This window comes from Zootoca vivipara, chromosome 3 (assembly GCF_965207765.1).
Source record: "Zootoca vivipara chromosome 3, rZooViv2.hap1.1, whole genome shotgun sequence".
In the NCBI taxonomy this organism is placed as follows: domain Eukaryota; kingdom Metazoa; phylum Chordata; class Lepidosauria; order Squamata; family Lacertidae; genus Zootoca; species Zootoca vivipara.
In genome coordinates, this window is record NC_142586.1 from 54,042,408 (window position 1) to 54,069,112 (window position 26,705).

Below are 26,705 nucleotides of genomic sequence, written 5' to 3' on the forward strand. Positions count from 1 at the left end.
CGTAAGACTTGGTTTCCAGATCCTTTATAATCTTGGTCACCCTCCTCTGAATGCATTCCAGTTTGTCAATATCCTAATATCTTAAATTGTGGTGCCCAGAACTGACATGGTACTGCCGGTGTGGTCTGACCAATGCAGAACAGAGTGGTACTTTTACTTCCCTTGATTGGGACACTATACTTTTGTTGTGGAAAATTAGAATAGCATTAGCTTTTTTTGCTGCTGCATCACACTGTGGACTCATGTTAAGCTTGTGTTCCTCTACCACCTTGTTTCCTATCTTGGGCTGCAGTTTTCACCTTGCATCGTTTATTCTGTTCTCACCCAGTTGGGCACTGCTTTCCTTTTGGGTTAAAACACAGGCAAAGTAGGTGTCGAGCAGTTCCGCCTTCCCTCTGTCCTCAATAACATTTCTCCATCTTCTCCATGCAAGGGACCCACTACTTGCTTCTTCCTCCTCTTGCTTTGAACATAGCCAAAGAATCCTTTTTCATTGTTTATAACCTCTCTTGGAAGCCTGAGTTCATTCTGAGCTTTGGCTCACCTGACCTTCTCCCTGCAACTGTTGGCTACTCATGCATACTTTTTCTTCATGATTTTTCCTGCCTTCCATTTCATAATGGAAAGTAAGCTCCCTATGCAGCCTCACCAGTTTCTTTAGATGCCTCCCACTTTCCTTTTTCTCCCCCCTCCCATATCTGTCCAAAGATATACAGAAAGCTCTTACCCAATACAAAAAACCTTTTCATAATACACTAGAACACACACCCCCCAGCAAAATATCTATTTTTATTGATATGTGTGCATAGCTCTCGGGCTGCAGACTGTGCTCCCGGCGGTGGCATATAGTGTTGGCAGAGGCTAGGGCTTAATGTTTGGGCGCCTCTTTTGGGCTGCCTTTTCCCAGTGCCAAGTTGCTCCTCTACTTCCTCCCTCCATCTCTCTTCCTCAAGAGAGCTGAGTTGGCTGTGCTGGATTGAATTTTGTTGGATTGGATTGTTATTATTGCATATAGGATAGTTTTTCAATTCCTGTTTTATATTGACAGTATCCTCTGCCTTGGTATGATTTTAATGAGATGCAGTAGATCAACATTTGAAATAAATAGTCTGCAGGGAGGAATTCAATGTAGTGCTAAGCAGATTGTTCCATCAGTGCAAGCATGTCAGCTTGCCAGACATTCAGTCTCCCCTCTCCGCACCCCCTGCCACATGAACTGTTATGGGGTTCCCCCAACACACTTACATCAGAGCCAATTTGAGGACTCTCAGAGGGAAAGGAGGGAGTGAAAAAAACAACCTGTTGTATTAGGGGAAGGACTTGCATTGGCTTCCACTATTGCTACTTGCTAGTTGAATCTGGCCTTATTTGTTGACATACTAAAATGCTACTAGGCGATACTTGATTCATGGTGCAGAGAGAGGTAGGCAGCATCACAGAGAAAATTCATAGGAAAAACAGATATGGGCTGGGGATAGAAGTACTCGTCTTCATCAAGTACAGCTGGGCATGATTCTGAGCACTGAGCAAATAACAAGTTGAGTCACTGCTTCAGCAGAGCCTCTTTAGCCAGACATGTTTTCCTACCCGCATGCACATTGGGCTCAGTAGGTGGCAGAGAACATCCCCAGCAGCTAATTAGTGGAAGGCTTTTGCAGTTTCCATCTGCAGATAAGAAGCTTTGCTACTGTGCCATCTTGCTGATTTTAGTTTCCTGTTCCCTATCAAAACTAGAACTCCATAGGTAATATGACTGAATTGACTCTGGTTTGACCACCTTGTGTGTTTCATTGACGTAATGCTGCTCTGTTGACATAGCATGGTATTTACTATTATCTCCAATTGCTTCCCTATTGAAACTTGTGCCACCCCAAGGCTAGACAAAGGACATGTTAGAGTTTATTACACTAGGGCTGTATAATAATTGACACAGTTATTACCCCACACATTAAGGAGTTCATGGCTGAGTGAATTTGAACCTGGGCCTTCCCTGTGCACTCCAGCCACTACACTAAACCAGCTCTGATTAATTTTACCATCTAGTTTATAATTAATTACATAAACATGCCTAATGCAGCAACAACAACATAAAGTGTTTTTTAAAGGAGCTTGTAGAACAGGAAAAGTTTCTCAGGCATCATAATTCAAAAGTACATGTGCAAATTAATTGAAACAAAGCATGTTTTCTATCTTGCTCGTAATCCTGTACTCAAAACAAACATGAAAAGTCAGTTGATCATTATGGTGTTGGAAGCAGAAGGAATGATGTGCTCGCCACAATATATTGAGGTTCTACGAAAGAGAGTTATTCCAGAGCTGGAAAGGAGGTATCCTGACGGTACTGGGATATTGCAGCAGGACCTAGCCTTCTGTCACACATCGAAAGTGGTGAAGAAATTCATGACAGAACAGCAAATACAGGTACTTGATTGGCCAGGTAATTCCCCAGACGTAAATCCCATTGAGAATTTGTGGGCTACAGTATAGGCAAAAGTCGCCTCCGTGCTGTAGACTGTACAACTATAGAGAAGATCATTCAGGCACTGATTCAAGTGTGGTACAAGGATCCAAAACTCAACAGTGACTGTTTGAAACCAGTAGACTCCATACCGAACTGTGTTCAAATACTGCTTAAAAATAGTGGAGGTCATATCTGTTACTAATGTACGTAGATGTGAGTTTTGTATGTGTGTATGTGAGCTTTGTACAATAAACTACATTGTTTGTTTAATTAATTTGCACAAGGGTGTATAAAAAGCTCAAGTGTGCTGTTGCCTTCTGCTAAGAGTGGTTCTAACAGTGACATTTCCACTCAAAAAGTGTCCAAAATCTTTTCCTTGCAGAAGCATCTGAACCTTTTTACTATGCATGTGTCCATTTTCCTGAGGGCCACTAGCACTGAGTATGAATGCTACACATTTGAGTGTGTGGAGACATGCAGTGGGCTGACTCTGTACTTGGCTATGCTTGGATTAGATGCACTGAAATCAGTGGAGCTTAAGTTAGTCAAGTCCCATTGCTTTTCAGGGGTCTGTTCTAAGAATAATTAAGGTCTTGATCCAACCCAGTAAGAAATATTTGGATTCTAAAGATCTTTTTAATAGGTTTCCTGTTATAGTAGTTTTGCCTGGTTTTCACATGGTCCAGGCCTTGCTTTAATTCCTTGAAGTCTCAGTGCTAGCTTTCTAAGGAAAACGAAAACTTGGTAGCAGTATTACACTGACAGATTTTTCCTTTATAAAATTGTGTGGGTTATTTTTGTTTATTTTTTTGACGTTTGTGGCTGAGAATATAATTGCTTTAATGTAAACTAATAACAGCAGAGCTACCAGATTTTCTATAGACACCCAGACAGATGCAGTAATTGCAGGAGGCAATTCAGATGCCATCCCCGAGAACTTCAGACATTGCTGCATTTCGACAGTGGATGTGTAGTGCAGATTGTGCAATTGTTGAGGGCTCTTGGGTCAGGAAATGAATGCATGTGGCATCCTGCTTGCCTGCAAATCCTCAAGTGTTCTCTGTTGCTCACAATGGGAAGTCCGCCCCCCACCATGTTAATATAAGAAGAGAAAAACCCAAAACCCAAAACTAAAGCTTCATGAAAGGCACAGTTTGATAGCAAGCCCCATGATACCATAGGAAAGTCTTCTTAAACTACATTTGTGTTCATGCAGGTTATGCAAGTGAATTCCATGTCAGTTATATGTCGTGTGAAGTAATTCCTACTCTCCATCTCTTTCTCATTGTATGAGGAATCTGATGTAAGGTTTTTCCTACAGATTGACTGATGACCACAAGGAAGTTGTTAGTAAACTGAACCGATTGTGTTTTAGCTGTGTTTAGCTGGGAGATACTTTAGTACAGGGTTGGGGAACCTGTGGCGTTCCAGGTTTTGCTGGTCTATAACTCTCATAGTCCCTGACCATTGGCCATGCCAGCTGAGTACCAGAAGTTGCCCAGCCCTGATTTAATATCTGCCTATCCTCTTTGTACATTCACCCCTTCCAGCCGATATGGCTGGCGTGCTTCTCTTCCTCCATGCCTTTGCAGGATGTGATATATATCTTTCATCTCAGGCAGGCGTTGGAAAGAAAAACTGTGTGGAGGACACAGATATTATTTTAAGACAACAGCTTTTCTTTCCTGGATGGTACAGCATTCCAACAATTCCATCAACAGAATGTTTTGTAATGTTCATATGTGTCAGCCTACTAGTGGCCTAGGAAATGTCAATGAACACAGACAAATTCTATTTACCAGAAGAACCAAACCGCAGGAAACATTTCTCCAACATCAGATACATTGTTTCGGCATTCAGAAAGAACTGTTTTCCAATTGAACATCTGGAGGAATTGCTTGCTTACCCAGAAATCTTCAGGTCTAGAATCCATGTGACTGGGGATGGAAAACAAATAATCTTATCAGCCTCTCCAGACAGCACTTCGGAATGTCATCTCAAGTTGTCAAGAATTAGTTGCCTCTGTGTATACGAACAGATGCCTAAAATATCATTGTGTAAAGAGTGCACTTAGCAATATGGTTTTATGTGCCTATAGAGTACATTGTTTTTCCAATAACAAAAAATTGAACATCTAGTCTGGATTTTATTTTCTCCCCCACACCTCTTATTTTTTACACGTTCTTGGGCAATTACTTAAACCAAAGAAGGCATAAGTGCTGTTTTAGAACTGTGTGGGGTTTGTTTGTTTTTTAATCCAGACTCACAGCTTGGGACTTTACTGGATTCAGGATTGTTTTTCCAAGCTCAGTCTGGTGCACTAACTTCACTTGTTCCTGTAGAGAGTAGATCCGAATACTATTCCATATGCCTTAGTCACATCTAGGTGGTGTTTGCAATGTGTACGTTTTCAAGGATACTGTTAATAGAAATCTAACTTGCTGGGGTTTTCTTGCTACATGCACAACCAATGAAATAGCCCAAGGATGTACAGTATCCTGGAATAGTATTGCATCATCTTGTCTGCTTCCATGCTGTTAGCTATCATGTTCATTTCAGAACTAGGGAGCAAAGTTACCTTAGAAACTTTCCAGGAAGGAAGGTACTGTGTAGTGACAAGGGGTTTCGACAAGTATGAGGATTTAGGTGGAATCATAGAATTGTAGATTTGGAAGGAGACCTGAGGGTTATCTCATCCAACTCCCAGCAATGCAGGAGTCTCAACAGATGACTATGGATATGGGTTTCTTTACCTTGGTGTTGGCATTCCTACCTCACTAGAGAGAGAACTCCTTCCACAGAAAACTGTGTCTGATTTCCCTATGAAAGTAGTTTGATGAAAGGAGTTCACCCCTTTTCCTTTTGGGGAAGGGCAATAGCTCAGTGGTATAGCATCTGCTTTGCATTCAGAAGGTTCTAGGTTCAATCCCTGTCATCTCCAGGTAGGACTGGGAGGCAAGCTGAAATATACTCGGAGTCAAGAGTGAATTTCATGCTCTTTATTCAGCTCATAGTCATCAAGGAGGAGAAGAGAAGACGAATGGCTCTTTTCCCAAAACCATCTGCTTATATACATTATTTACACAATGGGCCTTGCGTGATTGGCTACTTCAGGGCTACACCTGTGGGCCAATTATATTGTGGATTGACTTTTGCCTGCAGCCTGATTGGCTGCTCCTACAGGCCAATCAGGTAGCAGATTCACTTCTGCCAGCCGCCTGATTGGCTGCTCCAGCAGGCCAATCAGGTTGCGGATTCACTTCCACCTGGAGTTGGATTGGGTAGCTCCCGCTGAATCTGAATCCTATTGTTCTAGGATTCAGCTCAGTACATAACACCCCTCCCCTCTAAGTTCCAGTCCTGCCCGGGAAGTTGCATTCGTAGTCCCCAAGGTCTGCTGGCCGCCTCCGTGTGCGTTGTGGCCTGGGGTGTTCCTTGGTCAGGGGTTCTGGTTCTGGCTCGTGTTCCGAGGCTGCTGGCTGTGCCGGGGCTGTCTGGTCTGGCGCCACTGAACCACTAGGTTGTGACTCTGGTTCCGGTGTCCTTCCAGCCTCAGGGCGCCCCTCTGTGCCTACTGCTTCTGCTTCCTCTGCCCACCCCTCTCGCTCTACAGGCCTCACTGCCCTGCTGTCCCCTTGGGACCCCTCTGTCCCGCTCTCCTCCCGGGTTCCTCCTGGGAATCGTCGCCGTATCTGGTCGCAGTGGCGGCGCCAACATTGCCCCCCTTCCGTTAGTACCTCGTACGACACGGGACCGGTCACCTTGGTGACTGTGGCGGGTACCCATGCTGGGCCTGCCCCAAAATTCTTTGCATACACTGGGTCCTGGGCCACAAATGTCCGGGGGTTCCTGCCTTTCCCCACCACTACCTCATCCTGAGCTCTGTCGGGGTGAAGTCGGTCCAGTCTAGTTGCAAGGCGCCGGCCCATTAGTAATTCAGCTGGGCTCCGGCCCGTCGTTGTGCTTGGGGTGCTGTGCTGTGCTAGAAGAAATGCGGCAAGGCGGTATTCCCAGTCCCCTTGTGTCATGCGGCGGAGGCTGTCCTTGGTGGTCCGCACCATGCGCTCCGCTTGGCCATTGGTGGCAGGGTGGAATGGTGCTGAGCGGATGTGGCGGATGGCGTTCTGCGCTGTGAAGGTCTGGAACTCCTCTGACGTGAATGCGGTTCCATTGTCCGAGACGAGGGTGTCAGGGAGCCCGTGGGTCGCAAACAGCTTACGTAGTACCCGGATGGCTGCCGCCGTAGAAGTGGATGGTACCAGTGCGACCTCCAGCCATTTGGTGTAGGAATCCACCACTATGAAGAATGTGCAGCGGTGCAGCAGGTGGCGGTGCTGCGGTGCAGTGCGTGGTGGCGGTCAGCTCAGCAGGATCCCACCCTCGTCGCCAGTGAAATATACTCGGAGTCAAGAGTGAATTTCATGCTCTTTATTCAGCTCATAGTCATCAAGGAGGAGAAGAGAAGACGAATGGCTCTTTTCCCAAAACCATCTGCTTATATACATTATTTACACAATGGGCCTTGCGTGATTGGCTACTTCAGGGCTACACCTGTGGGCCAATTATATTGTGGATTGACTTTTGCCTGCAGCCTGATTGGCTGCTCCTACAGGCCAATCAGGTAGCAGATTCACTTCTGCCAGCCGCCTGATTGGCTGCTCCAGCAGGCCAATCAGGTTGCGGATTCACTTCCACCTGGAGTTGGATTGGGTAGCTCCCGCTGAATCTGAATCCTATTGTTCTAGGATTCAGCTCAGTACATAACACAAGCCATCCCAAAATCCTGGTGAGCCATTACCAGTCTATGTCGGCAATACTGATCTAGATGGGCCAATAGCCTGACTCTGTAAAAGTTAGAATCCTGTGCTCCTATGTTTTCATTTTTTCTTCTGGTAGCAGTCTTCCACAAACAGCTACACATTAAGGGTCTTAGTTTTTATGTATATATAGTATATCTTTATATACCGTCCATTTATATATTCTATCTTTCTCATGGTGCTGACAAATCAAGAAAAGCTTAAAGCTATAATAAAAACCATCATATTAGCTTGCCGATGTTAACAACAGTAGCAACTAGTGACAGCAATAACAAAAACCTCAAAAGCTTTCAGATCAAACAAAGATGCTCAGCCAGAGGCCTTCTTAACTAATCAAGGAAGTAGCCAACTCAATTTCACTCAGAGTAGACACACTAAAATTAATAGGGTAAAGTTTTTGCTGGTCTCCTAAAATAATAAAGAGGGTCTAGTGAATATCAGCTGGTAGAACAATAGATAGGCACCACAAGAGAAAAACTGGTAGAGCTCATCTGACCACGAGGGTCAAGGTCCTGTCATTGCTTCATAGTCACTTTAATTTCTACCATATGATTTCATGCTAGCTAGGGGGAAAGCCTGTGGTGTAAATAGTAAAAAGGTAAAGGGACCCCTGACCATTAGGTCCAGTTGCGAACGACTCTGAGGTTGCAGCGCTCATCTCGCTTTATTGGCCGAGGGAGCCGGCGTACAGCTTCCAGGTCATGTGGCCAGCATGACTAAGCCGCTTCTGGCAAACCAGGGCAGCACATGGAAACGCCGTTTACCTTCCCACCGGAGTAGTACCTATTTATCTACTTGGACTTTGACATGCTTTTGAACTGCTACGTTGGCAGGAGCAGGGACCGAGCAACGGGAGCTGACCCCGTCATGGGGATTCGAACCGCCAACCTTCTGATCGGCAAGCCCTAGACTCTGTGGCTTAACCCACAGTGCCACCCACGTCCGTTGGTGTAAATAGTATTTTCATTTAATTTATGGTTGTGCCCATCTAATACACATGAATGTTAAATCATCCTAAGTTATTATGCTATTTTCCCCTGTTGCTATCCCCCACTGTCGTCTCCTTTTTTCCTTAACATGTTAGTCTTCCAACATCTCCATACAGACTCCCCAGATTTAACCAGAGATCCATGTTTCATATGTTATTCTTTTGTGTTGGAATATCCTGTCCATCCATATGACGTCAGGCATGAGACAGGAAAAGCTTCAAATTGCACTGAATTCAAGCCATAACTGTAAAGGAATGTTCCTTCGTATAATGCAGCTTGAATTTGGCATGGTTTTGTATTTGGTTGTCTTATTATGTCCCACTAGTTGTTGGCTCTTTTCCGAAGTTACTGACTGACTGAATAGTTGGATTATGGGTGGAAAGAACTTGGAAGTAAGTCCTGGGAAGCAAATGTTGTTGTGGAAATGTGTCATCAAAATGGAAAGACAACTGAAAGGGAAATTGCAGTACTAGCAAGAGGGACTGTCCCTGTGTTAAGTATTGGCTGTAGAAGACAATTTCCCTTGGCATAAACATTTAGGATTAAAATATTGTGCTTGCCAAGCAATCTGCAGTTGCTTGAAGTGGTTGGATGAATGGTTGCTTTTTGGAGAATTTCCAGTCACACAGGTGCTAAAGCTGTGTTTAATTTTAGGTACACATTTCAGAAATTAAATTCCTGTGTTTAAACAACTTGTATATGACCAGTTTTTCATAAGATGCTTTTGCCTTCATGCACATTGTGCCTTCATTCTACTACAGTTAGAGTAAGATTTGCATGTACAGAGGTTGGAAGATTAGCCAACTTCGTTCAGTATAACTGCAGCATAACAAGCAGTATCAGGGGTGTATCTTTGATGTTCTGATGCAGTACAGAATCACAGTTGCACTGCTAAGAGGCATTTTAGGCTATGGAAATTACTATTACTGATTGTGCCAAATGAGAAATGCTAAGTTGCTGATCCACCACACAGCACCAAAGAAAAGAAAATTGCATCAAACTCTAGATTTTATATATTTTGAAGCTGTGTATGATTAAGAATTAGGGGACATGGGGAGCTAAAAAGTTCATTCTGAGCTCATTTAAGATAAAGCGCTTGAACTACAGAGAGGTTTCCTTCTCTTGGATCTTAATCAGCTGATAACCTGAAAGGTGTTTCTGAAGATGTGCTGTTATAGGTTGAAAATGCTGGTATGCATTGATGAGAGAACATTTGCTCTGAACCAGTATTAACTTAAAATCCCTTGAAAACAGATTAATTATAAGAAGATCAGTTTCTTCAAAATAAAAAAATAGTTTGTTATTTGGGCTTACATATTTCCTGTAAAAGTTAAAAAAAGTAATTTCACAACTGCATTGTGTGCAGTTAAGTGAAAAGCCATGCTATATTCATTTTTGTTATATATTTACAAGTTAAGTATTGGAACTTGGTGTGGAATTGGGTGTCCAGTTATTATTTGTGTGCCCACACCTGTTTGATCACAGCTCTTGTGTTTATTTGCAGGTGCAGGTGGGGCAAGCAGACATCCAATGTCCCATAACGGAGTGTAGTGAACACCTGGATGAAACAACTGTCCTCTACAACTTGCCACACGATGACATCATCAAATACAAGTACTTCCTGGAACTTGGCCGTATTGGCTCGAGCACCAAGCCATGCCCTCAATGCAAGCACTTTACAACCTTCAGGAGGAGAGGCCACATTCCAACCCCTCCCAAAATGGAGAACAAGTACAAAGTGAGCATGCTCACCAAAGCTATGGATTAGATGGCACAGCTGTGAGCTGCAAAAGTAGGCCAGGATATGGTGGGCATTAAAAGGGCTTTCTTCTCTTACTGGAACCTAATGTAAGATGTGCTTTTAGAATACAAATCTATAGGTTTCATACACCTTATTAGCTAATTAATGTCAGCTTTCCAGAGTAGCTGGCCAGTTAACTTATTAGTTCCTTTCTTTATTGTACCACATTGTTGTTTATTTTGAATTAACCATGCAGCCTGAAATATTTCATGAAGTCTGGCAGTTCCTACATTCCACTAAACATTAGGTGAATACCACCATACTTTGAAGTAAGTATTAAGTTGCATGTATCCATGGTTGAGCTTTCTGTAGGTTTTAGCTATGCCGTTTGATATCTGCAGTGGAAGCTAACTTAGAAATTATTATTTTTTAAGGCCAAGCACTTGTTGATTGACTCTTAATTGTGGGCCACCTTCTCTTATGTGCTCTGATTCTCAGTAATTAAATAGGAGTACTGAAATAAGTTTGTAATGAGGGGGGCCTGTCTGGGTAAATATAGTGTTCAAGACTTGTAAAACTATTTTGTAGACTGACCAAAAGTCAGTTGTATTGTCATGCCAATGAACACAAGAGGTCTTACCATTCATCTACTACTTGCTGTAGTTCCCTAGGCCCTCATCTTTTCCAGAGGGTTTCATGGCGCCTTCAGAGAAGATTTGGGGGCACAGGAAGGATAAGCCCCATTCGTGCAAGTGAAGGTCTATTATGCAGGTTCCACAATGGAATGTTGTTGTTGTTTAGTCGTTTAGTCGTGTCCGACTCTTCGTGACCCCATGGACCATAGCACGCCAGGCACTCCTGTCGTGCACTGCCTCCCGTAGTTTGGTCAAACTCATGTTCGTAGCTTCGAGAACACTGTCCAACCATCTTGTCCTCTGTCGTCCCCTTCTCCTAGTGCCCTCAATCTTTCCCAACATCAGGGTCTTTTCCAAGGATTCTTCTCTTCTCATGAGGTGGCCAAAGTATTGGAGCCTCAGCTTCACGATCTGTCCTTCCAGGGAGCACTCAGGGCTGATTTCCTTAAGAATGGATAGGTTTGATCTTCTTGCAGTCCATGGGACTCTCAAGAGTCTCCTCCAGCACCATAATTCAAAAGCATCAATTCTTCGGCGATCAGCCTTCTTTATGGTCCAGCTCTCACTTCCATACATCACTACTGGGAAAACCGTAGCTTTAACTATACGGACCTTTGTCGGCAAGGTGATGTCTCTGCTTTTTAAGATGCTGTCTAGGTTTGTCATTGCTTTTCTCCCAAGAAGCAGGCGTCTTTTAATTTCGTGACTGCTGTCACCATCTGCAGTGATCAAGGAGCCCAAGAAAGTAAAATCTCTCACTGCCTCCATTTCTTCCCCTTCTATTTGCCAGGAGGTGATGGGACCAGTGGCCATGATCTTGGTTTTTTTGATGTTGAGCTTCAGACCATATTTTGCGCTCTCCTCTTTCACCCTCATTAAAAGGTTCTTTAATTCCTCCTCACTTTCTGCCATCAAGGTTGTGTCATCTGCATATCTGAGGTTGTTGATATTTCTTCCGGCAATCTTAATTCCTGCTTGGGATTCATCTAGTCCAGCCTTTCGCATGATGAATTCTGCATATAAGTTAAATAAGCAGGGAGACAATATACAACCTTGTCGTACTCCTTTCCCAATTTTGAACCAATCAGTTGTTCCATATCCAGTTCTAACTGTAGCTTCTTGTCCCACATAGAGATTTCTCAGGAGACAGATGAGGTGATCAGGCACTCCCATTTCTTTAAGAACTTGCCATAGTTTGCTGTGGTCGACACAGTCAAAGGCTTTTGCATAGTCAATGAAGCAGAAGTAGACGTTTTTCTGGAACTCTCTAGCTTTCTCCATAATCCAGCGCATGTTTGCTATTTGGTCTCTGGTTCCTCTGCCCTTTCGAAATCCAGCTTGCACTTCTGGGAGTTCTCGGTCCACATACTGCCTAAGCCTGCCTTGTAGAATTTTAAGCATAACCTTGCTAGCGTGTGAAATGAGCGCAATTGTGCGGTAGTTGGAGCATTCTTTGGCACTGCCCTTCTTTGGAATTGGGATGTAGACTGATCTTCTCCAATCCTCTGGCCATTGCTGAGTTTTCCAAACTTGCTGGCATATTGGGTGTAGCACCTTAACAGCATCATCTTTTAAAATTTTTAATAGTTCAGCTGGAATATCATCACTTCCACTGGCTTTGTTATTAGCAGTGCTTTCTAAGGCCCATTTGACTTCACTCTCCAAGATGTCTGGCTCAAGGTCAGCAACCACACTACCTGGGGTGTACGAGGTAATATTCCACAATGGAATATTACCTATTATTACTGTTTACATAGATAGTCTGTATTCCCATCTTTCTCCCATTAATATCTAGACATTGGTGTAGAGCAGCGGTTCTCACAGGTGGAATATACACACATATAAAAAATGTTGTGAAATGCTTTTTAAAAAAAGTTTTGAAAAATTAATTGAATTTGGCATAGCTCACTGTCACCAACTAGTCACATATTTATATTGCAGTTTACAGCACATTTAAAATGTGTTTTTTTTTGTTTTGTTTTTGCAGCTTCAGGTAGGTAGCCGTGTTGGTCTGACACAGTTGAAACAACCAACCAACCAACCAAACAAAAAGTCCAGTAGCGCCTTAGAGACCAACTAAGTTTCTTCTGGGTATAAGCTTTTGTGTGCAGTTCGAAAGCATGCCAAAGTGTGAGTAGATAAATAGGTACCGCTCTGGCAGGAAGGTATACAGCGTTTCCGTGCACTGCTCTGGTTCACCAGAAGTGGCTTAGTCATGCTGGCCACATGACCCGGAAGCTGTACGCCGGCTCCCTCGGCCAATAAAGAGAGATGAGCGCCGCAACCCCCGAGTCGTCCGCGACTGGACCTAACAGTCAGGGGTCCCTTTACCTTTAAGGTGCTATTGGACATTTTTTTATTATTTGCAGCTGTATAGCTGAGTTCAAATTGTGGTCCGTAGACCATCAGTGGTTGGTGGGCTTCATTAAGTGGTCTGTGGCATGTCTGTCAATTTGTGTTTGAAGGTGGGAGATGGCACATCCATCACATTAAATAAAATATTGATTTTCGATTGTATTTTTATTGCTATGAATTCCAATTGTAATATAATAAAATATAATATAATATAATATATAAGAAATGCAAGAAGCAATTAAAATGCAATTAAAAACCATACTGCACCTACCAAAGTGTATTACAATGGCTACAACAGGTAGAAAAACTATTAAGTGGTCCACAAAGACCCTCAGCCATTTTCATAGCTGTCAACCCTCCCTTTTTTGCGGGAAACTCCCTTATTCCAAGCCTCAGCTGTCAACCTTCCCTTTTTTGCTGGAAATTCCCTTATTCCAGCGCCGTTTCCTGCTGCTATCCTGGATTGTTAGATATACCGTAGATCAGGCATAGGCATAGCTGCCAAGTTTTCCCTTTTCTCGCGAGGAAGCCTATTCAGCATAAGGGAAAATCCCTTTAAAAAAGGGATAACTTGGCAGCTATGGGCATAGGCAACCTTGGCTCTCCAGATGTTTTGGAACTACAGCTCCCATGATCCCTAGCTAACAGGGCCATTTGTCAGGGATCATGGGAGTTGCAGTTCCAAAACATCAGGAGAGCCAAGGTTGCCTTTGCCTGCCGTAGACTGTCCCTGGGACAGGTGAAGCTGCTGATCCCTCATTTACAAATCCGAAAGTTGACAGCTATTTTCAAGTGGTCTGTAAGTAGGAAAGTTTGGGAACCACTGGTGTAGAATCTTGGGCAAGGGTAATATTTGCATAAATCCTGTTCAGATTATTGGTATGTAGGTGAGTTTTACATGAACAATGTGAGTAAATGTTGCAGAATGCTTGGCTTTGAAAGCAATTTGTAAGAAAATCTTTGTGCCACAAGTACCATAAAGCTAAGAAAAAAATGTGTAAGCTCTTTGCCAAGGTTTTCCAATTACAGTATGGAATGTTTTTATTTGCATGTAAAACCCTAGCAAATGCTTTTAGCGGGTGGCGCTGTGGTCTAAACTGCTGAGTCTCTTGGGCTTACTGATCAGAAGGTCGGCGGTTTAAATACCAGTGAGTGAGCTCCCGTTGCTCTGTCCCAGCTCCTGTCAGTCTAGTAGTTTGAAAGCATGCCAGTGCAAGTAGATAAATAGGTACTGCTGTGGCGGGAAGGTAAATGATGCTTCCGTGCACTCTGGCACTTGTCACAGTGTTCTGTCATGCCATAAGTGATTTAGTCATGCTGGCCACATGACCCAGAAAGCTGTCTGTGAACAAACACCGGCTCCCTCAGCCTGAAAGCGAGATGAGCGCCGCAACCCCATAGTCGCTTTTGACTGGACTTAACTGTCCAACCTTAATTGTCCAGGTCCTGCCCACCTAACAATTTGAAAGCACACCAAAGTGCAAGTAGATAAATAGGGACCGCTCTGGCAGTCAATCCATATTGATTTGGTGATTGACAGTGATTCTAATCTAACTCCTTTTGAATTTTTGCTCCTGGTCCCTTTTTCAAATTACATTCTGCTGATTTACTTGTTCCATTAAGTTATGTCAATGTAAGGAGCAGCGTAATGCGAGATTCGGGACTGGTGTAATAAGATTTAAAGTGCATTATATAACTGGATAGCTTAAAGGTATCTAAATGCATTCCAGTGTTTATTGCTGCTATCTTCCATGGGTTGAACCCAGATTTGATCATGATTAGAGCAGAGCCATTGATACCAATGTGACTTAGGTTAGCACTGTTTAACGTGTGTCCCGTTGATTTTAACTCCAGTTGATTTCAATGGAAAACATAACTAAGCCTGTATCCTGCCCTTTCTTTACTTTTGAATGGTTTAAACCAGAAACAACGTGAGAGTCCTTCTTTCCATTGATTTATATGACTTACACTCCACCCTTTCAAGCATGGACTGGAGATGGCATACATAATCTTAAAAGTCAGAATCTGCATCCTGTGCACACCTGCACGTAGAATAAATACCTAGAATGCTTGATCAACTAGAAATGGAGTGTACTTAGCCCTGCCAGATCTTGCATAGCAGCAATGTGCCTGTGTGTCTGGAGCTTTCACATGTGACTGGTAGGAAACATTGCCGCCTAACCTTGCAGGTTGTGTGTAGGTCTTGGGTTCATATCTCTGTGTGGATATTAATGAAGTCAATTGCTGTGTTAGAACTATTTATAGCTTTAAAAATTATAGGCCTATCATTTACAAATATTTGATTGGGTGTTTGCCAGGGACTGGACTTCTAATGAGAGACAGACAGTACAGCTGTGGAATTTTCTCCCCAGGGAGCTCTCTTGCTCTCTTTCCATTTCTCATGGGGGTGTTGCATACATTTTCTGACTCCTGGAGGCATTTTATGACAATTTTGTGCCATTTCAAAAGACTGCTTTTAAGGTTGCTGTGTTTTATAATTGTTTCATGTTCTGTCTATCTTTGTGCTTTATTACTGTAATTTATTATCTGGAGACTGCTGTGCAAACTGAAAAGGGGGATCTGAATAAAGTAATTAAATATAAAGTAGCAGGTCTTCCCTCAAACCTGGAGAGCTAATTAAATTTAGGAACTTGGAAGTGTGCCAAAGGTTTGTGTGCTTTCTCCTCCCCCTCCCAGCTTACGGTTCCCTTCTCTATATCCTGACTTTCTCTAGCCACAGATTGTCATGACATATACATTTACAGGCTAGAGTTTCCCAATTTGGACATTATGACGAACTGTGTTTTAAGAAAACCAGGAAGTAGAGAACAGAACACTCAAACAAAAGTGGCAGAGGGAGCACATGGAGCCACATTATGTACCTGAGCCTTGAAACCATCTTTCAGAGGACTGTTTTATGAAGTCTGAACTAGGCAACTGTCTTTAGGTAGGATGTATGTTATGGTTTTCTTTTTCTTTTTTGTTATATATAAATATAATTGTAACATTAAATAATGTATGCACTATCTGTACCCTTTGGGAGACAGTGGAGGTGCTGTGTCAGAATCGAGATAATGCTTTTTCAAATGGCTCTCCGTCCACAATCCGAATTTCATGCTTTTTGTGACTCCCATGTCCCCTGGTAAGCTGTGATGAGGTGTGATGAGAAAGTTAGAAAAAATGTCTGCTGTAGTAAGATCATTGTTCATATTTATTTCTAAAATAAGATTCAGAAGTTGTAAATGTCCTGGCTTGCTTTTGATCCACTTTTGCCTTGGAGAATTCCTTGCATTTACTATGGTGAGCATTTTTCTTAGTCATAACTCAAGTGAAACCCCCTTTGTCCCACAGTACACAAGAGCGGCTGGTAGCAACTAGAAGACAAAAAGTCCCCAGACAGCAGGAGTGTAGGACATGTGCCCATCATCCCTGGCCATTGGTCATGCTGGAGGGCTACATGTACCATTTACCTGCCATATATAAAACCAGCAGAACAACAGTGGGAGTCTAAACAACAATCACCTTCCATATTTTATTATACTGCACAAACTAAAAATGGACTTGTATTGTGGGAATTTATTGGGCAGGCAGATTTTTTGGGGGGGCGCGGATGTATTCAGTCTCTGCCTAGCCCAGAAGTTTGTTTCATTTTCATTTCTCATTTGTATTCTATCTTTGTACATTTCTGCCTTTTTGCAACCTATAGCACGAAGGCAGGTGACAGATGAAGTGAAGGCTTGGTGTGATTGCATGCTTTTAGAAATAGAACACCAAAGATGCCTACTGAAGTATCCAGCAGACAGGCTCTGCTATTAACTCTGTGGGATTCTCTTTCATCAGAGGAAAAGTCAATATAGAAGGGCAGGGAGAACTTTCTCATTGTACTTGGTAAATGATGTACAATGGAAGCTCATATTCCTTCTTTTCTTGAACTCTGCCACTGAATTTTTGTAGGAAGTATATCCTGTAGATGAGAAATGGAAAAAATTACCGGTAAATAAATAATATTAGTGGGAAGGAGATGTATGGAATACGATATATTCAGTACTTTTATAATACTTATTAGAGGTTGGCAAATAAACTTCAGTCATCCAAATAATCTAATCTTTCTTTCTTTCTTATTTATTTATTTCTGTTCTGGAAATGTATAAACTATTTGCTATATATAAAAAAGTTCTCCTAGTGGTATACAGTTATATTTAAAAGTAGACTAAAATGCACAAATCGGTTAAAAAACAAATATGCATAAATATAATGTGAAAACATACATAAATGTCAATGAAACATTTGCAACAAATGTAACTACTGTAAACCATGTGTCTTGATAAGTACACTCAAAACAGAAACAGTGTCTAAAACAGTGTTGTGAAGACGTCTTACCTGATATCAATAGGCAAGGAGTTACGCTAAAGGAACGATTCCTTGCAAATGTTCAACAAATACTGTGTAGCACTTACAAGAATGCAAGCTCCACAGACCGAGGTAGTTGAATAGGCACATACAGGGTGAGGTAGTTCCATAAGCAAACTGATCCTAAGTCATTAAGAACTTTATATACCAATAGTAACAGGTTGTGCTTTGCCCAGTATTGAATCAGCAGCCAGTGCACATTTTTGAGCACAGATGTAATGCCGACAGACTTGTGCTCCTATTAGCAATCACGTTGTAGCATTCTGCACTACCTGGAGTTTCCGGACCAAGTGCAAGGGAAGCCCCAGATAAGAGTGTGTTGAAGTAATTCAGTCTTCAGGTTACAAATGCTTGGGAGTTCTGGGCTCATGCTATTCTGACCCAGGAACAGTCACAGCTGTTGTAGCAGCCAAAGCCGGTGAAAGGTGATCCTAACTACTAAAAGCCACTTGGATCTTCAGTGACAAAGCTAGATCCAGGAACACCCCAGTTGGCATAGCTGCTCCTTCAGGGGGGCACAACCACATCTACAGTAGGCAATCATTCAGTTTCCCAGACATGAGAACCACTCACCCACAGAGCCTCTGTTTTGACAAGATTCAAGCTCAGTTCGTTTCCCCTCATTTAGGCCAATACTGCATCCAGGCTCTAGTCCAGGAGCAGTACAGCTTCTCCCAATTCAGATATTATGGAGAAATAGAGCTAAATCTCAATAGTGTCCCTTTCCCCATTTTACAGCTTTTAATGTGCAATATAGTGCCATATAGCACAGCACGGGAAGGCCTTATTCAGGTGGAAAAAAAGTTCCTCCTTTTTTTTCGCTGCTCCTAAAACTCTTCTCTCCATCCATGAAGCCTCAACAGAACTACAAGGCTCCTGTTTCAGGATGGAGCCTTGAAAATGATTATTTTTCCTTTCATGAGGTAGGGAGAATCTGCAATGTCTTGTTATTGCCCTTAATATTAAATACAGAGCTTCATAAAGGGGCTTGCATGATAATGCCCAGTGTAAGGAATGTTGAAAATGCTGGCCTTCCCAATAAGCAGCTGGGGATTTTAGTTTTTGTTCTTTTTTTAATGTGGCACTGTTAGTTAAACACATCTTCCATCTTATGTTTGTATTTGGCCAGCTTTCCTGAGCCTAAGTGCCTTACAGTTGCCTTACTGTTGTTTAGAGACATTTCAAAGAAAGTAAAAGTGATGTAGCAGGATTATTTGGGGAGGGGGGGCTGAACCATCCATACGTATAGGAAAATTAGCATGCAGTGCCCACACCCTAGTTTCAAAACCTTTTGTGCAGACTGGCGTGTCCACAAGTTCAGTAACCAGCAAACTGTTTGCCAACAGTTGAGGCCTCTCATGCTGCATTTCATAATAATAATAATAATAATAATAATAATAAATGCACTGCTGGTTTGGCTAAGAAGCTGCAAAATTATCAAAGCCATTAGTGCAGCATTCTTTGCCATCCCCCATTACTTAGTCATCTGCCATAGGTTATTTTGGGGAAATGCTCGTGCAATCTGAACTGTGGCTTCCTAATCACATTTATTGGGCAATCTTCAAAACTATTTTATTGTTTTGTGCTCTTGTTTATACAGATACAGTGCCCAACCTGCCAATTGGTGTGGTGTTTTAAGTGCCACTCTCCCTGGCACGAAGGTGTCAACTGCAAAGAGTATAAAAAGGGAGACAAGCTGTTACGTCACTGGGCCAATGAAATTGAACATGGGCAAAGAAATGCTCAGAAGTGTCCAAAGTGCAAGGTAAGAGAGCGCATACTAAGTTACGTTCCTGTTTGCTGCTCGAATATTCTGTGAAGTTTTCCAAACTGAGATGCCTTAGTGAAATTCATGCTCATCAAGTTAAGTGTCATCAGTTCTGTTAGATTCAGAATAACTTGATCCCTGTCATTTGCTGACATTGCTGCTCTTTTACAAAAGTGCTTATCTGTCACCCTATTTATGTTTGTGCTAGCTGAACTGCTGAGTTTCGAAGTGCTTAACATTGCTGGTCTACAGAAAAATAAGGAAAGAACTCAAGCCTTTCAATACAAGTTAATGAATGTGTTTGATATTTATGGCATGGCACTTTCACAAGAAGCAAGATTTGGGGGGGGGGGGCTGTTGCACCATTCTGCACAAGGAACTAATAGTGCAGAGTTGGAGAAAAGGAACAAGTGAACAAGATGCTGATGCGGTTTAACCTGGCAATGACTGACCTGGAAAGGGATCCTGGGGATGTGGTCGGATAGCTCAATGAAAATGTCAACCTGGTGTGAAGCTGTTATTTGGATTATTAGGAAATGAATTAAAAATAAAACTGCCAGTATAAATAATACATTTGTGGTACAGTTCTGGTCACTGCACCAAAGAAAGAAAGAAAGAGAATATTTTTCAGCTGCAAAAGGTGCAGGAAAGGACAACCAAAGTGATCAAGGAACAGCTCTTCTTTGAGAAAAGATTACAATGAGTGAGGCTTTTTAATGAGTCAAGGGGTAGGCATGTAAGTAAGGGGAGACATGATAGAGGTGCGTCACATGCAGTGTGGAGAAAGGGTGAAATCTCTCTCTTCTATATAACACTGAAACCTGGAGTCAGGGCCGTCTTAAGCACCTCTGGCGCCGTGGTGCGATGGATCCCTCCAGCGCCCCCCCTCGCCCCGTTTCGCAGCGCGGCGGGCAGGCAGGCGCAGCTCGGCTGCCGAGGGCACTGCTGCGCAATGGTTGGGCGGGCTCAGCGTGCAGCGCTACTGCCGAGGGCGCTGCTGCACAGAAGAGCGGCGGGCGGGCCAGCGCCGTGGTGCCCTGTGCCACCCAGCCTGGCCGTAGGGCCGGCCCTGCCTGGAGTGTTGTGAGTAGACTCTTAAATCCCATCTCTAACATCAAACCTGGTCTAATATATAATGTCAATATATATACAGTACCTTAAAAATATGAAATCAATAAAGTTTGTATCTTTCTTTCATAGTAGCCTGTTCGATATAGCGCAGGTGGGAGATTGACCTACAATTGAGACAACACTTTAAAAGTAACATACAGTGGTACCTTGGTTTAAGTACACAATTGGTTCTGGAAGTCTGTACTTAACCTGAAGCGTACTTAACCTGAAGTGAACTTTCCCATTGAAAGTAATGGAAAGTGGATTAATCCGTTCCAGACGGGTCCACTGAGCACTTAAACTGAAAGTACACAAAACGGAGCGTACTTAAACCGAGGTATGACTGTAATAACATTTATTATAGGAATTAATATGTGTACAAATGGGATTAATTTAAACATCACAATATAATGTGAGGTTACAACTATGAATGTTATTTCTGCCATAAAGTTGATATTGTTGATATTGTTACTAAGAAATTCAGGATTCACTTTTGTCAAAATAAATCCCTGATTAAATCCAGGGTCTAGTTATCTCTGTCATTTAAAAGTGTTGTTTTTTGGATTGAAGTCTTCACACAGATCCAGCCCTCACTCTTCTACTTATTGACTTGATGGATTTTCAGCTGCAATAATGATTTATTTATGGGCCAGGAACACCACTGTGGCTTTAGGTTCCCAGTTGCTTGCTGAAGTCTTTCACATTCCTTAAGCACAAAACTTCTCAAACTGTCTATCACCAGCTGCTGTCTTCTGTTACTTCTCCTTCAAGAGTTTCTTGAGGTTATGAATCTTCCTCTCAGGCTTAGCCTTTTCCCCTTCGACATTGATTCTTCTCTGCCTGCTCTCCATGCATTCTTTAGTTTGCTCTTCCTTTCTCAGGCTCTTTTCTGCCTGATTTGAGCTCCAACTGACCCTCTTGATAGTTCTTTGGCTGGTGTTTTGCTCTTCTTGTGGTCACAGATACTCCCTTCTATTGAGTATGTTTTTAGAGTGACCCTCAGATTACCATTCTAATGCTCCTGATCAGTATAGATACCAATTACTTCTAGTTCTGCTAACTGCCAAATATGCACCTACCCTTAGCAAATGTAACCAAGGTTTTTGTTAGCTGCCAGGCCTCATATGCCATAGTCTTTGCAGAGGTTTAAGCCAGGCTTGGTCAGATAAAACTTTACCTCATGTTTCATTTCAGGCTGAAGTATTTAATCATAGTACAACTCTTAACTCTAAACATCTATCATTTTACCTTAAGCAATAATAGTTAATAGTGTTTTGTTTTGTTTTTCAAAATGGCTCATCCAAGGAAGGTGAATGATAGGATACACAAAAGGAAGTACTTCTTCAAGCAGCAACTACAGAATTCATTACCACAGGATGTAGTGATGTCCAACCATTCAGGCCACTTTAAAAGAGGGCAAGACAATAAAAAGGCTATCAGTGGCTACTACTCATGATGGTTATATTACCTTGGGTATTGGAGGCAATATGTCTCTGTGTTCCAGTTATTGGGGAGCACAGCCTAGAGTACAGTTAGACCTGTGTCCTGTTCGTAGTTTTTCCATAGGCATCTAGCTGGCCAGTGTGAGAACCAAATATTGAACAACTAGGCCTTTAGTCTGATCCAGCAGGGCTGCCTTGTGTTACTATGGGCTTCAGCTGGTGCTGAATGGTTGTGACCGCAGCCTTCATCCCAAGCTTGGAGTTGGGGAAGGGTCAGGGATCACTGCCAGTTTGATTCCCACACATCTCTTCAGCTTTAAAGTTTGGAGAAAAGCTTAACATGCCTGCCAGAGGGGAATGCTACACTTTTGATGGCATGCATGGTGTGTAAGATTGATAAAGCCTTTCTCTTAGTCATTACAGTCATACAGGATGTAACTGGTTTGGGGTTTGGTTTTTTTTGTTTCTCTTGGTGCGCATGTTTTTAAGTAATACGGATTTCTTCTAACTCCTTGCCCTTACTTGGCTGAATTGTCTATATATAGGAGAAAGCAAAAAGACCAAATTAGCATGTCCCTTGAAGGTATGGGGCAGGATGATATCTAGAAGTTGTCTTTTGTAAGCCCTGTAAGTCTTTTGTAAGTCTTTTGTAAACTGCAGTTCTGATTCTGTGGTAGATGAAGCTATAGGGACAATGTGGAATACGCATAGAAAGGAATGACAGCTGCTGTGGACAAATGCCAACTTTTGTTTTATGTTAATGCTCCAGCATTAACTCTTGCTTTGTACTATGTGATTCCTATTAGAGAGGTTGCATAGCTCAGCAGTGGCATTATGGCAAATGATGTGACATAACAGCTGAAACAGTATTATTGTATTTCTCTAAAAGGATAGCCTGCAAAGATTGTGAAGTACCTTTTTCATATCAGTGTTCACAAATCTCTTTCATGTGCTGATGCCTGCATGTTGTTTTTACAACTTAATTTTTTCCCCTGCCACTTAGTAAATAGTAAAGTTGTGACAACTTGCACAGAAAAAGAATAATGGTTTACAGTGAGACATTTTCCAGTTCATTTCTCGTGTTTAAAATCTTGTGGCAAATATCTGATTAAGAGCGCTTGATAGCAAGCCTGAGAAAAATGTGCACTGAGGACTTTCAAAGTGCTAGTCAATAATGGTCAATTGACCATTTTTGTTTGATCACATCTTTATCTACTTTGCTGTCAAATTCTCTTTGGATGAGATCCAACATCATGCCAGCAGATGTAGTAGGAATCCTCCCTTCATCTCCTCTGCTCTGCAGCCCCCTGTTTGCCCCAGTCTTCTCCAGAGGACCCTCCAACCCCAAAGAGCAGGTGCAGAGGCTGCATGGGAAAGAAAGCAGGATCAGGCCCTATTTCCACAAGAGGAATTGTGTTGCATCTCATTAACTATGTTTCAGAACTAGTCAACTGAAACAATTGTATTATTTTCATGCTGATCAACCACTCCACATTTTTGTTTCTGGATACTTTACATAAATAAATGAAATGAGTTAATACTCATACCACTCCCTGCGTAGCTTTGCAAATGTGCTAGTAGATTTATTGCTCCACTTCTAGTTTGTTTTGAGGAATTTGTGGAAATCCCTGAAGCTAAGAGGTTTATTAAATTAATATTGTTAATGTTAGGGTAGATAATTTTGAAAAGGTAGTGGCTATGTGAATAGTATTTGGAGCAGCTAATTGAGAGAATAGATTTACATATCTGTTTAATCAAATAATAGCACTAAAATGGAGAGCACCTGATTTATCAGCACTCTGAAGAAGCAAGCAAAGGAGTCAAACGGCTGTTGATAGTCTCTTTGAATGGAGTCCAGAACCCCTCTGGAGGAATGAGGAATATTTTATATAACAACACTGTAAATTGTATTAAATAAATAGGCTTTATGTGCAGTACATGAATTTATATCAGACTTGTACACTAAGGTTTGTAAAATGATAGGGTAGCGAGGAATGGTAAATATTTCTACCAACTGGTTCTGCTTGTTTTCACAAAACTGCATTCTCACTGTTCAAAAAGGAAGTAGGTTATGTTTTGGAACACTTTGTTCTGATATGAAACTGATGTTTTGGTTTTGCAGCATTGCTTTCATGTACATTCCTTGTGTTTACTGTGAGTATGCAAATCTTCAAGGCTATTGTGATTCCCGAAGATGAGAGATGATAAATCCCTTTTCGGGAACAGCTGTCCTAAATTACTATACCACTTCTATTTACTTAGCTAACTACTTGCCTAGTGCTTGTATAATATCAAGGGAACATATTTTTTTATTTGCCAGGCAACCTTTGTGCTGTTTCCCCCCCTCTCAGGGCCTGACTTCGTACTTCTGAATTGTGGGATATTAAATGGGAGGCAAAGGAAGTTCAGGAAGATTTATGCTAGACGATTATCTAGTTTGTTAATACAAACTGTAAATCTTGTCCTCATTATATTAATCTTAATATTGAATATACTACTCAATTTTCTAAATGGGCTAGAAAGTGCCTTTCAAGGACAGACCAGGCCCAAACTTGCTTAGTTTCAGCAAGATGCTGGGCTTTGTACCACATGGGGACCAAAACAAGACAGAAAGCACTCCAGAAAAGATGAAGAGTTCTTCCATTAGCTTTCAGCATTTCCAGTCATCACAAGTAAAACAACCTGCCATAGTGCATGTTACATTGATTGCGATTTTTTAAATTAAAAAAAATACATGCTTCAGATTTTTGACCTACTCATTAAAGTAAAAAAAAATGCACAGAATACTGGAAAGTCTTGAGAGTTTCTGCATATGAACTAGAGATACACATGGAATTTGATGAATAACCACTAGGTTAAAAAAAAACTAGGAAGACACACATGTAATACAGAAAAATGTTAAATATAAAAGGTAGATTACGTTTTGAGTTGCTATATACTGCCTTCAACTTTATGGAAATGCATAATACACATTTTTAAATAGATCAAGATTATATATTTTAATATTTGCAGCTTTAAATTTCATGTATTCAGTCTTATGCATGATGTGATATCTTTGGTGAAACTATTGTGGAGGTGAGCCAAGAGTCATGGTGACTCTTGGGGCTAAGAAAACATCCAGGTGACAAAGAACTGGTGGAAAGGAAAACTCATATGTAATTCTTATAGTACCCTCTGCTTGCCATTGTGACAGCACTACTAGTGCCCTAATAAATGGACTATTTATTAATGCATTTGCAACAGAACAAATGCTTGCAGGTAGAGAGAAGGCATGTCATATATAAATAAATGGATCACAGGGCATAAGACAAGAAGTATAAAGTAAGAGTTTTTTATAAAAAAATACAGTAATGTATTGCAGTATTCTCAAACTTATTGAGAGAATTGTTTTTAAGTACTGGATAACACTACAATAAAAATGCAGTAATATGAGCTGAAGATGCAATGAAAAGGTTTTGAGAGAAATTCCATGGGCTTCTGTTGATGCTGTTGAATGATGGAATAGAATTTTAAAGGCAGTATATAATGTATGATGGAAATGTATTGATGAATGCAAATGTATATGGGTCTTAAAGTAGGTTCATGAACATGAAGGGAATTAAAGCTATAGAATGCTACTCCTTTTCTGCTGCAATCCTACACTTATCAGAGAGTAGATCCTACTGAACTTGAAGGGACTTAATTTTGAACAGCAATGCATAAGACTGCAGTATACAAACAGTGAATTTGTAAAATGTACCCTTAATTCCTGCAGCCTCAAACCAGATCCTGCCAATGTGAAGTCTCATCAGTTTCTTACTCATAATATCTAACCCCCTGCAAAATTCACACACATTCCTCTTCTATTGTCTCTGTCTGTCCTCACATCTCCATTAAGTTCAAATTTAGGGCAGAGATTGTCTTTTTGTTGCTATTGTTATGTTGTAAAATAAATCAATGGTGTTATACAAAAATAAACACAGAGAGATTACTTCTACTGAGCCAATGATCCATCCTGAGCAGTATTGTCTACTCATACTGGCAGTGGCTCTCCAAGGAAGTAGGCACATGCTAGCAGATCTGCTACGAGATCTTAATTGGAGAACCTTTGGACTGAACCAGGTTCTCCAGTGAGCTGTGTCCCTCTCTTGAAAAATGGTGCAGCTACCCTGTTCACTTGGGTAGGGTTTGTCTGGGAAATAATAGAACTGCTGAAGAATCCCAACAACTCTTAAGTTATGGAAGCAAACATTAACAGTACCAAGAGTAGTCTCAAGTTATTTAGTTTCTTTTAAATTATTGTATTTGTTTCTGTATTAAAAGCAGATTACTGAAGCTTCCTAAATGCCACAGTCACAGTTTCTGAAAATCAGGCTGTTTTGCAATTTGAAGAGGTTCTACTAAGTCCGTTAACAATAAGTCAGTAAACTTTTTTTCAGAGATCCACCTTGTATGATTCTTTGTAAGACAATTGAATTGACTAAGAACCAACTTGTTTAATTTTTTTAAGAAATAACCTTTTCTCTTCTTCTTTTCTATTTTGCCTGTAAAGATCCATATCCAGAGAACAGAAGGGTGTGACCATATGACTTGCTCACAGTGCAACACTAATTTCTGTTACCGCTGCGGGGAGAGATACCGCCAGCTCCGTTTCTTTGGAGATCATACATCAAACCTCAGTATATTTGGATGCAAATACCGCTACCTCCCCGAGCGACCACATTTAAGGAGATTAGTGAGAGGCTCTGTCTGTGGTGAGTGGATGATGACACTTTGCAAAGAAATGTTCGATGAACACATATGGCTAAACCAGCAAGAAATCCTTTTTTAAAAAAATAAACATGTAACAAATGAAGTCTAGTGAGTGGTGTAGCTTCTTGGGATGAAATTGAGTTGTTGAAGAAAACAAAACAGAAAAATAGAAAACAATATTGTATATTGTGGCAGACAGCATGAGAAATCCGTAACAGTGAAAATTACATACCAAATTGTATTTGT

General features: G+C 41.5%; 1 protein-coding gene across 2 annotated transcripts in view; it reads left to right on the top strand.

Annotated features, from left to right (window-relative positions):
- Nucleotides 1-26,705, top strand: part of RNF217 (ring finger protein 217) — a 48,269-nt gene that overhangs the window by 6,686 nt on the left and 14,878 nt on the right. Inside the window, exons 2-4 of one of the 2 annotated variants that reach the window (XM_035110589.3) lie at nt 9,772-10,005; nt 19,009-19,173; nt 26,260-26,461. In XM_035110589.3, the coding sequence (XP_034966480.3) occupies nt 9,772-10,005; nt 19,009-19,173; nt 26,260-26,461 (601 nt within the window). The remainder of the gene's footprint in view (nt 1-9,771; nt 10,006-19,008; nt 19,174-26,259; nt 26,462-26,705) is intronic. The other variant, XM_088666104.1, reaches the window with a different exon arrangement.